This window comes from Oncorhynchus kisutch, linkage group LG15 (genome assembly GCF_002021735.2).
Source record: "Oncorhynchus kisutch isolate 150728-3 linkage group LG15, Okis_V2, whole genome shotgun sequence".
Lineage (NCBI taxonomy): Eukaryota > Metazoa > Chordata > Actinopteri > Salmoniformes > Salmonidae > Oncorhynchus > Oncorhynchus kisutch.
This window is the reverse complement of record NC_034188.2, coordinates 50922693-50934769: the sequence shown is the minus strand read 5'-3', so window position 1 is coordinate 50934769 and position 12077 is coordinate 50922693. Positions and strand designations below refer to the sequence as shown.

At 43.7% G+C, this 12077-nt stretch overlaps 1 protein-coding gene across 1 annotated transcript in view; it reads right to left on the bottom strand.

The window, feature by feature from the left end:
- Nucleotides 1-12077, bottom strand: part of LOC109905416 (galaxin) — a 39002-nt gene that overhangs the window by 1179 nt on the left and 25746 nt on the right. The window contains exons 8-11 of the mRNA XM_031790462.1: nucleotides 4462-4562; nucleotides 3528-3757; nucleotides 368-696; nucleotides 108-164 (exon numbers count right to left, since the gene is read on the bottom strand). Of these exons, the coding sequence (XP_031646322.1) occupies nucleotides 108-164; nucleotides 368-696; nucleotides 3528-3757; nucleotides 4462-4562 (717 nt within the window). The remainder of the gene's footprint in view (nucleotides 1-107; nucleotides 165-367; nucleotides 697-3527; nucleotides 3758-4461; nucleotides 4563-12077) is intronic.

Below are 12077 nucleotides of genomic sequence, written 5' to 3'. Positions count from 1 at the left end.
ACATCCAAGAGTCAAAGAAGATTCTAGTGCTTCCCACTGTTCTTACTAAAGATCAAAGTAGTGAGTAATGTTTCCTGTCATCTTGTGCTTCAAACTGGAGGCCTTACCTCTGCTGTGACACAGGACTTCAGTCTTCAGATCCCCCAGTGGTAGAAGTCTGGGTCCTGAGGATAATGAACAACAGTCTAATCAAATGGACAGAGACAGACTCCAGGCAGGGACACATCAGAAGACTCCTCCTTTATCTTATATGAACTAGATATATAATTCAATATCCATATCACTTGTCTGACTTGTAGGTTGGTCTTTCAGAGACCTTTCAGAGATAAACAGACGCAACTCAAGCTTGTATCCTGTTACCACTGACCTGGAATCACGTTCTTGGTGGTGTTGTGTGGTTCAGGCCTTGGGTGCAGGACCCCGGCGCAGCAAGACCACAGGGAGGCATTGGGATAGCGGTGCCCACAGCAGGTGAACCCTGGCTGGGTAGGGTAGAGCAGGTCTAGCCCTGGGGCAGAACAGCAGGTCTGGGTGGAGCCGGCCTCCATCAGGACACTCCCACAGCACTGGGCCTCACCTGGGAGCCTGTCCTGAACCTGCAGGTTGTACAGAGTCCTTGCACAGCACTTCATCTGTCCACTGCTGGGGTCATAGGCCTTCCCTCCGCAGCAGGAAACATTTCTCAACCTGTGGTGTCTTTGAAGAGAAAAAATACTTTACTTCCCAAAACCAAGAGAACATCATCTCATAATTTGGTGCCTTTCTTTAATGCTATTGTGCTGTCCTGTTGGGTGATCACCATATGTACTGATCATTAAAAATGTTATGGATTTGATCCATTCTATTGAATTTTTTGTCTTTTTATTTTTTCCCTTTTTTCTTCCCAATTTCGTGGTATCCAATTGGTAGTTACAGTCTTATCTCATCGCTGCAACTCCCGTACGGACTCAGGAGAGGCGAAGGTCGAGAGCCGTGCGTCCTCCGAAAACACAACCCAATGAAGCCACACTGCTTCTTGACACAATGCCCACTTAACCCGGAAGCCGGCCCGCAGCAACGTGTCGGAGGAAACACCGTACACCTGGCGACTGTGTCAGCGTGCACTGCGCCCGGCCCACCACATGTCCAATTTTTAGTTTCGTTGTCATCTACATGTGTTATTACTGTGCTTTCAACCATTTAAAATGTATTCGGAAAGTGTTCAGACCCCTTTCCTTTTTCCACATTATGTTACGTTAAAGCCTTATTCTAAATTGTATATAAAAAAACATCCTCATAATGACAAAGCAAAAATACGTTTTTAGAAATGTTTGCAAATGTATACAAAATCAAAAACAGAAATACCTTATTTACATAAGTATTCAGACCCTTTGCTATGAGACTTGAAATTAAGCTCAGGTGCATCCAGTTTCCATTGATCATCCTTGATATGTTTCTACAACTTGATTGGAGTCCACCTGTGCTAAATTCAATTGATTGGACATGATTTGGAAAGGCACACTCTTGTCTATATAAGGTCCCGCAGTTGACAGTGCATAACAGAGCAAAACCAAGCCATGACATCGAAGGAATTGTACGGAGAGCTCCGAGAAATTGAGTCAACGCACAGATCTGGGGAAGGGTACCAAAAAATGTCTGCAGCATTGAAGGTCCTCAAGAACACAGTGGCCTCAATCCTTCTTAAATGGAAGAAGATTAGAACCCCCAAGACTCTTGCTAGAGCTGGCCGCCCGGCCAAACTGAGCAATCAGAGGAGAAGGTCCTTGGTCAGCGAGGTGACCAAGAACCTGATGGTCGCTCTGACAGTCCTCCAGAGTTCCTCTGTGGAGATGGGAGAACCTTCCTGAAGGACAACCATCTATGCAGCACTCCACCAATCAGGCTTATATGCTAGAGTGGCCAGACGGACGCCACTCCTCAGTAAAAAGCATATGAAAGCCTGCTTGGAGTTTGCCAAAAGGCACCTAAAGGACTCTGACCATGAGAAACAAGATCCTCTGGTCTGATGAAACTAAGAACTCTTTGGCCTGAATGCCAAGCACCACGTCTGGTGGAAACCTGGCACCATCCCTACGGTGAAGCATGGTGGCGGCAGCATCATGCTGTGGGGATGTTTTTCAGAGGCAGGGGCTGGGAGACTAGTCAGGATCGAGGGAAAGATGAACGGAGCAAAGTACAGAGAGATCATTGATGAAAACCTGCTTCAGAGAGGTTTACTTTATCCTTTTGGTATACCTTCCAACCTTCCAACATTTTCCTGTCCTGCTAAGCATTCAAAATGTATCAAATGCTTTTGGGTGTCAGGGAAAATGAATGGAGTAAAAAGTACATCATTTTCTTTAGGAATGTAGTGAAGTAAAAGTCTAAGTTGTCAAAAATATAAATAGTAAAGTAAAGTACAGATACTCCAAAAACTACTTAAGTAGTACTTTCAAGTATTTTTACTTAAGTTCTTTACACCACCGGAAATAAGGCCATGCTCATAAAAAAAAAAAAAATCATCCCCTCTAATAGTAAACGGCACCTACCGCCACCGGATTCAGCCACAGAGTCAAAAGGAAAATTGATTGAAGTGCGTTACTCACAACTGCACTCACAGACTTCTCTCTTGATTCTTGGCCAAAGTATTGAGTAATGGCATCTGTATAAATTCAGACTGCCATGCAACTTCACAGGAACCGCGCTATAGGTCGTGACCCACAAGCACAAGCCAAACAACAGGACTAGTTAGACAAAAACCACTACCTACTGTGTGACCCCTTTCCTGGAAACCCAAAAGCAGACATACCACCTCTCCAGTCTGGCTGTCTAACTGTCTGAATACCACTGGCTGGAAAAAGTGAAGTGAAGGAAAGAAAGAAAGTGAGAATACCCTTGGACCTGTGGCTTCTGCGTTTGACACCCTGTTGAAATATGTCTGGGAGGCAGTAGTTTGGAAGACATGGTGCATTCCATTAAGAATTCTCCAACATCTGAGGTAGTGGGACTGGGAATGTGGGTATGTTATTTTATCAGAATTGCATCCATCAATGTCTCTCAGACATAAACATACAAAGATGCACACCCAGTCTCAGACAGTGGGTGGGAAAATATTTTACACAGTTAGTTATAGTACAAGCACGCACGCACACACTTTCAAGACATTGCATCAACAATTTAGGCTCCCGAGTGGCGCAGCGGTCTAAGGCACTGCATCTCAGTGCTAGAAGCGTCACTACAGACCCCGGTTCGATTCCAGGCTGAATCACAACCGGCCGTGATTGGGAGTCCCATAGGGCGGCGCACAATTGGCCCAGCGTCGTCCAGGTTTGGCCAGGGTAGGCCATCATTGCAAATAAGTATTTGTTCTTAACTGACTTGCCTAGTTAAATATAAATAAAAACATTCTGCTGAAGATAAAGTGATCTAATTATTAGCCCTTAGGCACTCTGAACTGTGCTTGCAGACAGTGATAACCCCACATCTTTGGGATAAACTACCTGACTAGGTTCAACTATCTACAGTCTCCACACTACAGTGCAACTCACTTGCGTCCGTTGCAGCAGATTTCATTCTGAGGGTAGTATGTCTCCTCCCCACAGCAGTGTTTGCCTGGATCGTTCAGATGAACTCGTGAGCCACACACCATGTCACGGGATGGCAGATACAAGTGGCCACCTGGGGAGCACTGGTACCCATCCTCCACCGCACGGTGCAAGGTCTGGTTACAGCACAGCACCCCTCGGTCCTCTACACCATACGGAGTTGTACCGCAGCACTGGGAGAGAGACACACCAGTCAGCAGGGTAACAACACACACACACACACACAACATGAATAACAGACATGGGTATGTGCATGCCACAATCACAAAAGTTCACATACTATAAAAGAGAGTCTAACTTTCTTACCAGGGGACCTGTGCACTCATCCTCTACCAACAGAGTGCTAAGCGTTAGAAAAGAGACCTCTAGTTATCCGTCGTCTGACACACTCTCACACAAAAGAGGAGCTGCTCTACTCTCAACTGGTTGCAGGGTGGGGCTTGCAGAACTAAATGTGCTGTCAGAACTGACATGGTACCGCATAGAGCCCAAGTAAAGCAAACACCATGTATAGTTATTGTTACTGGTAAATCACGGGGCAGATTTTCTCCTTGATAGACAGCACTCTAGAACATTGGCAATGAGTATGGGACACCCACTTCCCAATGGGGCCCTGTCTAAACATTCTGAGTGGACTTAAATCGGTCTGTTGAAAACTTAGTGTCAGCCTTGTCTTACATTGACACTTTTAGATATTTCGGCCATTTTAGACAGATACTTTACCTGCATTGTCTTTATGCCAACAACTCAACAGGTAGATGGATGATTAAGCTGTTTTACTTGACTTTGACTGATATGAGGAGAACTGAACCTAATGTAGTGGAGGAGGATCAGTGAATTAGGCTTTAGCTGTAGGCCTTAGGTCTACTGGACTCACCATGTTTACTCCAAGCACCTTATTGGACACCTTCCCGCAACAGCAGATTTTGATGTCTGGATTGTACACCTTAGAGCCACAGCTAGCACTATGGTAGTGACCTGGGCAGACAGATGGGAAGGAGGGAGGACCATCACGGTCCAGAAAGGGAGATCATGAACTAATTTGTAATTATCCAACACAATCAATTACCCAACACAATCTACATTGTTTCCAGCAGCTGCCAGGAAGATGCGAAACAATGTACTGTTGCTTAAGAGGGCCACATGAAAGAGGTTCTGGTTGTTATATGCAGTGGTGTAAAGTACTTAACCTTGTGTAGTCTTAACATTCTGAATACTCCCCTTGTCCTAAGGGTAAAAAATGACCCGCTTTCACTAAACCCCTAAAATAAGGCAGCTTAATTCAATTTTAAACCCCAAATCTAACACACCTGTCATAATTGTTTTCTTTACTAAAGTAGAGGTTTATTATTACTATTTCTAAAGTTACTGCATAGGTGTAAAAAAAAAAAAATTGCAAGACATAGCACTTGTACAGCCTAAGAAAGTAGCAGAAATGTGCAGAAAGCAAACACTTAGAAAGTTTGGAATGTTTTTCATTGAAGGGAAACAATAACAGTCTTGAACCTTTTTGGCAACATCGTGATATATTATTATATACTGTACAATGAGGAATTCAACTACAAAATACTAGTCTTCTCCCATTCTTTTAAACGTTGTCCCCACCCACAAGGTGTATAAACAACAGCAATAAATAAGAATAAAATAATAGATACAAAACAAATATGTGAAGAACATAAATCAAACAACTAATTAGAACATGTAGGACAGTATGCAAGTGTGTGTGCATGGACTTTACAGATGTATCTCTCACATGTGCAGCACATAGTATTTGTTTTACAGTTTCCTCCTCTTGCCTGCCCCAGCTGCAGACTCAGGTGGATCAGGACAAGATTCAGCGCCCTGAACAACTTTCACAAGCGCTGCAGAGGCTGCTGTACGGGGGAGGGCACTCCCTTCTTTGAATGTGTGGGGTTACAAGTACCTTTCCCAGCTGCTCCAGGAACATCCTCATGTTCCGCTTATCAGGCACCCAGGTAGGGTTGATCTTGTTCCATATCATGAAGGCATTGTATGAGGACACATCAGTGATGCTATGGAAGATGACCAGGAGCCAGCGGGCTGTCATCGTCCTGGAGCTGTAAGTTCCAAACACCTTGTCCAGGTTGTCCACACCTCCTTTGTTGTGGTTGTAGTCCAGGATGATGGCTGGCTTCCTGTCCTCACGAGCACTGATCTCAGCCGTTTTGTGCAGTGTGCTCAGGAGGAGCACATTCTTGTTACTCTTTGGGAGGTAAGAAACTAGAGTGGTGGTGAAGGCAAACTTTTATGAGGCCTTTCTCCCCCTTGTTGCGAGGAGTGCAGGGGGGAGCTCAGGCTGGTTCTTTCTAATTGTGCCCACCATGGTGATCTTCCTCTTCAGGAGCTGCTGGCTGAGTTAAGAGGTGAAGAAATTGTCACGTGACATTGTGCCCCCTCAGCCCATCAACCCGCATCCCCTGGTTCTTCTCCGGGTCTCCACTAGTCGGCTTCCCTGTGTAGACTTGCATCTTCCAAGAGTAGCTGGATTGTGCATCACAGGGCCATCCATATCTTGATGCCATACTTTGCTGGCTTGCTGGGCATATACTGCCGGAAAGGACAGCGACCTTTTGACAAAAGAGATTACTATCAGTAATTAGTATCAGTGTCACAGAGAACAATCACATAAATCAATGATATTACAGAAATACATAATAAAATGAACTGTGTAAATCACTTACATTTTTATTTTCATCTGTAATGTACCTCTGAATGGAACCAGTTGCTCATCCACCGTTACTTCAGGCCCAGGGTTGTAGAGGTATGGCAGACGCTCCACCCACTTCTCCCAGACCTCTCTTACGGTCACCAGTTTGTCTCTCACACATCTTGCAGGTCTTCAAATCGTAGCATTCTTGAGAAAGTGTGAAATACTTTCAGTGGCATCGTGGCACGGAAAATCACCCTTCCACTCTCTGCATCCCAGAGATGACATGTAGCCTCGCCTCGGGACCTATACACACTCGCTAAGATTAACAGCCCTATGTAGGCATGCAGGTCAATCTCATCCATCCTTTTACAGTTCCATATTTACGGAAACCCTCCAAATTTGTCATCTCCAGGATAATCTTTTCAATGGCTCGTGTGATGAACATGTAGAATGTTGAGGCGATGTCCTGGGCAAGGGCCAGGGGTTCATCCTTATGACATTGTGTGCTGCCATCCTTCCCTGGTTGTCATATGGTGACAAGGACCATGTTACTTTGCTGTTCTTTGACAAAAATGTATCTTTCAGCTTGGGGGATTTCTTCTTCATCTGAAGATGATGCATCGTGCTCTGGGTTGTAATTCTTCCCCATCTTCTTCTTCAGATACCTCCTCCTCTTCTAAATCATTGTTCTCTTGTTCCTCCTGGACATCTGAAAAAATCTGATCTACGACCTGTTGGACACTGAAACATGCACTCATGGCTTCACCAAAGAGAGAACTGGGGGGACTGTCATCTGCAGCACCTTTATAGCCTCTGACTGCATTCCCCATTAGTAAACAATGCTTTCAATAATTGTTTATTTTGTCTGAAATGTTGTTTATTTTGTCTGACATTGTTTTAATTTTGTCTGTGAACTTGAGTCGTGTGTTTCTTGTTTTAGTTTTGTCTGAGTTCAATCAGTAGTGTGTGTGTGTATGTGTGTGTGTATGTGTGTGTGTGTGTGTGTGTGTGTGTGTGTGTGTGTGTGCGCGCGCGTGTCTTTGTGGTAAATTATTTTATAACTGCCGGGTCAAAAATTACCCTAAGACGATCTTTGTACCCGGTGGTGTACAAATTTTATGGAAATATGAGCAAAGGCGATGTTTCACTTTTTCTAATGTTGGGGTCACTCTTGGAAAAGTCATAAAATTTCAAGTTGAAAAATATCATTTAGGGGGTTTTCTCTGCTGAGTGGTCATTTTTTACCCTTAAGACAACACAAGGGTTAAGTTAAAATACTTTAAACTACTACTTAAGTTGTTTTGGGGGGGGGTATCTGTACTGTACTATTCATATTTTGGACAACTTTTCCTTCACTACATTGCTAAAGATAATAATGTACTTTTTACTCCATACATTTTCACTGACACCCAAAAGTACCCGTTACATTTTGATTGCTTAGCAGGACAGGAAAATGGTCCAATTCACACTCTTAACAAGAGAACATCTCTGGTCATCCCTACTGCCTCTGATCTGGCAGACTCACTAAATACACATGCTTCGTTTGTAAATGATGTCTGAGTGTTGAAGTGTGCCCCATGCTTTCCATAAATAAAAAACAAGAAAATGGTATCATCTGGTTTGCTTAATATAAGGAATTTGAAATTATTTGTATTTGTACTTTTACTTTTGATAGTTTAGTATATTTTAGCAATTACATTTAAATTTGATACTTAAGTATATTTAAAACCAAAATACTTTTAGGCTTTTAGTCAAGTAGTATTTTACTGGGTGACTTTCACTTTTACTTGAGTCATTTTCTATTAAGGTATCTTTACTTTTACTCAAGTATGGGTACTTTCCCCATCACTGGTTATATGTGACCTATGTAGCCCAGTAATCTCCTCCTATTAACTCTGTACATGAATGGCGCTGATGCGTTGGTAGTACCCATCTCGGTAACGACCATGTTTAAAAAAATTTTTTATTGACTTTCATTTATTCTGGGGAGCCCAATTGAGACCAGCATCTCATTTGCAATGGTGCCCTGAGAACAAACATTCCATCAACACAGAAGATACAAACTAGTCAGCTATGAATACGAGGTCGAGGTCCAGTCGATCTTCTGATACAAGACACAGTGATGAATATTGAAACTGTCACCTGTAATAAAGCGAAGGACGCTATGGTAGATGACATCCAATGGTATAAGAGTAGCGGCTGCTGAATTTTGATAAATGGTGACACCATAGTCAAGAACTGTCCGGAAAATTGACTGCACAATGTCCTGACTGTCCTGTGAGGATCCAAATAGGTCAGATCAGCTTTGCACTAAATAACACCAACCAGACCCTCTCTCACCCATTTAGGGTGAAAAGTATACACTCTACAGTGGGGCAAAAAAGTATTTAGTCAGCCACCAATTGTGCAAGTTCTCCCACTTAAGATGAGAGAGGCCTTTTCATCATAGGTGCACTTCAACTATGACAGACATTATAGGAAATCACATTATAGGATTTTTTATGAAGTTATTTGCAAATTATGGTGGAAAATAAGTATTTGGTCAATAACAAAAGTTTATCTCAATACTTTGTTATATACCCTTTTTTTGACAATGACAGAGGTCAAACGTTTTCTGTAAGTCTTCACAAGGTTTTCACACACTGTTGCTGGTATTTTGGCCCATTCCTCCATGCAGATCTCCTCTAGAGCAGTGATGTTTTGGGGCTGTTGCTGGGCAACACGGACTTTCAACTCCCTCCAAAGATTTTCTATGGGGTTGAGATCTGGAGACTGGCTAGGCCACTCCAGGACCTTGAAATGCTTCTTACGAAGCCACTCCTTCATTGCCCGGGTGGTGTGTTGGGGATCATTGTCATGCTGAAAGACCCAGACACGTTATCTTCAATGCCCTTGCTGATGGAAGGAGGTTTTCACTCAAAATCTCACGATACATGGCCCCATTCATTCTTTCCTTTACACAAATCAGTCGTCCTGGTCCCTTTGCAGAAAAACAGCCCCAAAACATGATGTTTCCACCCCCATGCTTCACAGTAGGTATGGTGTTCTTTGGATAGAACTCAGCATTCTTTGTCCTCCAAACACGACGAGTTGAGTTTACCAAAAAGTTATATTTTGGTTTCATCTGACCACATGACATTCTCCCAATCTTCTTCTGGATCATCTAAATGCTCTCTAGCAAACTTCAGACCGGCCTGGACATGTACTGGCTTAAGCAGGGGGACACGTCTGGCACTGCAGGATTTGAGTCCCTGGCGGCGTAGTGTGTTACTGATGGTAGGCTTTGTTACTTTGGTCCCAGCTCTCTGCAGGTCATTCACTAGGTCCCCCCGTGTGGTTCTGGGATTTTTGCTCACCGTTCTTGTGATCATTTTGACCCCACGGGGTGAGATCTTGCGTGGAGCCCCAGATCGAGGGAGATTATCAATGGTCTTGTATGTCTTCCATTTCCTAATAATTGCTCCCACAGTTGATTTCTTCAAACCAAGCTGCTTACCTATTGCAGATTCAGTCTTCCCAGCCTGGTGCAGGTCTACAATTTTGTTTCTGGTGTCCTTTGACAGCTCTTTGGTCTTGGCCATAGTGGAGTTTGGAGTGTGACTGTTTGAGGTTGTGGACAGGTGTCTTTTATTCTGATAATAAGTTCAAACAGGTGCCATTAATACAGGTAACGAGTGGAGGACAGAGGAGCCTCTTAAAGAAGATGTTACAGGTCTGTGAGAGCCAGAAATCTTGCTTGTTTGTAGGTGACCAAATACTTATTTTCCACAATAATTTGCAAATAAATTCATTAAAAAACCTACAATGTGATTTTCTGGATTTTTTTTCTCATTTTTTCTGTCATAGTTGAAGTGTACCTATGATGAAAATTACAGGCCTCTCTCATCTTTTTAAGTGGGAGAACTTGCACAATTGGTGCCTGACTGTGGTGTGGGGGCTGTGCTTTGGCAAAGTGGGTGGGGTTATATCCTTCCTGTTTGGCCCTGTCCGGGGGTGTCCTCGGATGGGGCCACAGTGTCTCCTGACCCCTCCTGTCTCAGCCTCCAGTATTTATGCTGCAGTAGTTTATGTGTCGGGGGGCTGGGGTCAGTTTGTTATATCTGGAGTACTTCTCCTGTCCTATTCGGTGTCCTGTGTGAATCTAAGTGTGCGTTCTCTAATTCTCTCCTTCTCTCTTTCTTTCTCTCTCTCGGAGGACCTGAGCCCTAGGACCATGCCCCAGGACTACCTGACATGATGACTCCTTGCTGTCCCCAGTCCACCTGGCCATGCTGCTGTTCCAGTTTCAACTGACCTGAGCCCTAGGACCATGCCCCAGGACTACCTGACATGATGACTCCTTGCTGTCCCCAGTCTACCTGGCCATGCTGCTGCTCCAGTTTCAACTTCCACCTGACTGTGCTGCTGCTCTAGTTTCAACTGTTCTGCCTTATTATTATTCGACCATGCTGGTCATTTATGAACATTGAACATCTTGACCATGTTCTGTTATAATCTCCACCCGGCACAGCCAGAAGAGGACTGGCCACCCCACATAGCCTGGTTCCTCTCTAGGTTTCTTCCTAGGTATTGGCCTTTCTAGGGAGTTTTTCCTAGCCACCGTGCTTCTCCACCTGCATTGCTTGCTGTTTGGGGTTTTAGGCTGGGTTTCTGTACAGCACTTTGAGATATCAGCTGATGTACGAAGGGCTATATAAATAAATTTGATTTGATTTGATTTGATTTGACTAAATACTTTTTTGCCCCACTGTATATGTGTAAGGTCCATCCGATGCATTGTGTATGAAATCTGAAATATTATGAAAGTGTTTTGGTTAAGAGAGGGATGGGATTTTAGAAACATTTTTCTATAACTGTGCACAGTAAGTAGTCACCTCCCCCTTGAGTGAGGTCAGAGAGCATGTCAGCCTGCCGGAACCGCCCCTTTCCTGCAAACTGTATAAATTATTGATTAAGAAATTAACATACTAGAGAGACGTAGAGCTGCAGCTCACGTTTAAAGTGGATTCAAAACGTTTAATCTCAACACGAGGTAGGGACAATAAAGTCACCTCCTGGACAATCACTGGTACGGCTGATTAGCTGTCTGAAGTAAAGTATCTAGAAAGCGAATTGAAGTGGAACCATTCTACTACTCTTCTCAAACCCCCGTGGTACGCTACTCTCATCACCCCACTGGGAACCATCGACACGGCTGGCTAGCCTACCTTCAAAGAAGCATCTTTCAGAGCGAATTGAAGGAGAATAAACTTGTAGTTCTGTTCAGGACTACACGAAAAGTCACAGGATACCGGACGACTGCAAAGGAGAACAGTAGAAGATGGGTGGGGGCCCCTTTTGGACAACCAGAGCCTTACAAGCATGGAGCAAAAAGGCCCAACCAACCCCCTTTCCAAAAAGGCCCGGTTAGGAGGGATACACGGCAAACCAAGGCATTTCCACGTAAATACATTCATTATTTCTTACTCCAAGCAGACAGTGGTTCATGTGCAAATTATAAGTGAGAGTAACCTGTTTTAGAGAAATGTAATCATCGAATATTGTAAGAGCTTTCATTGTCTGCTTATATGCTCCCTTTATTTATCTTACGGTTCTGACTTGGTGTACAGGGAGAACACTGTAAGAATGGCCCAAGTTCTAAATTCTGTCACTGTGCATTTCAAAAGTGCTAAACAAATTGTTATATTGACTACGTCCGTCCTAGCTCGCTCATTAATGTCTTAATTGAACGCCATACTTACGCCATAGTTTGTGGATCTCAATTGTCATTAGAAACCACATTTAAGCAAGTCAGCCATATCAGCTATGTTTCTTTTAAAGGG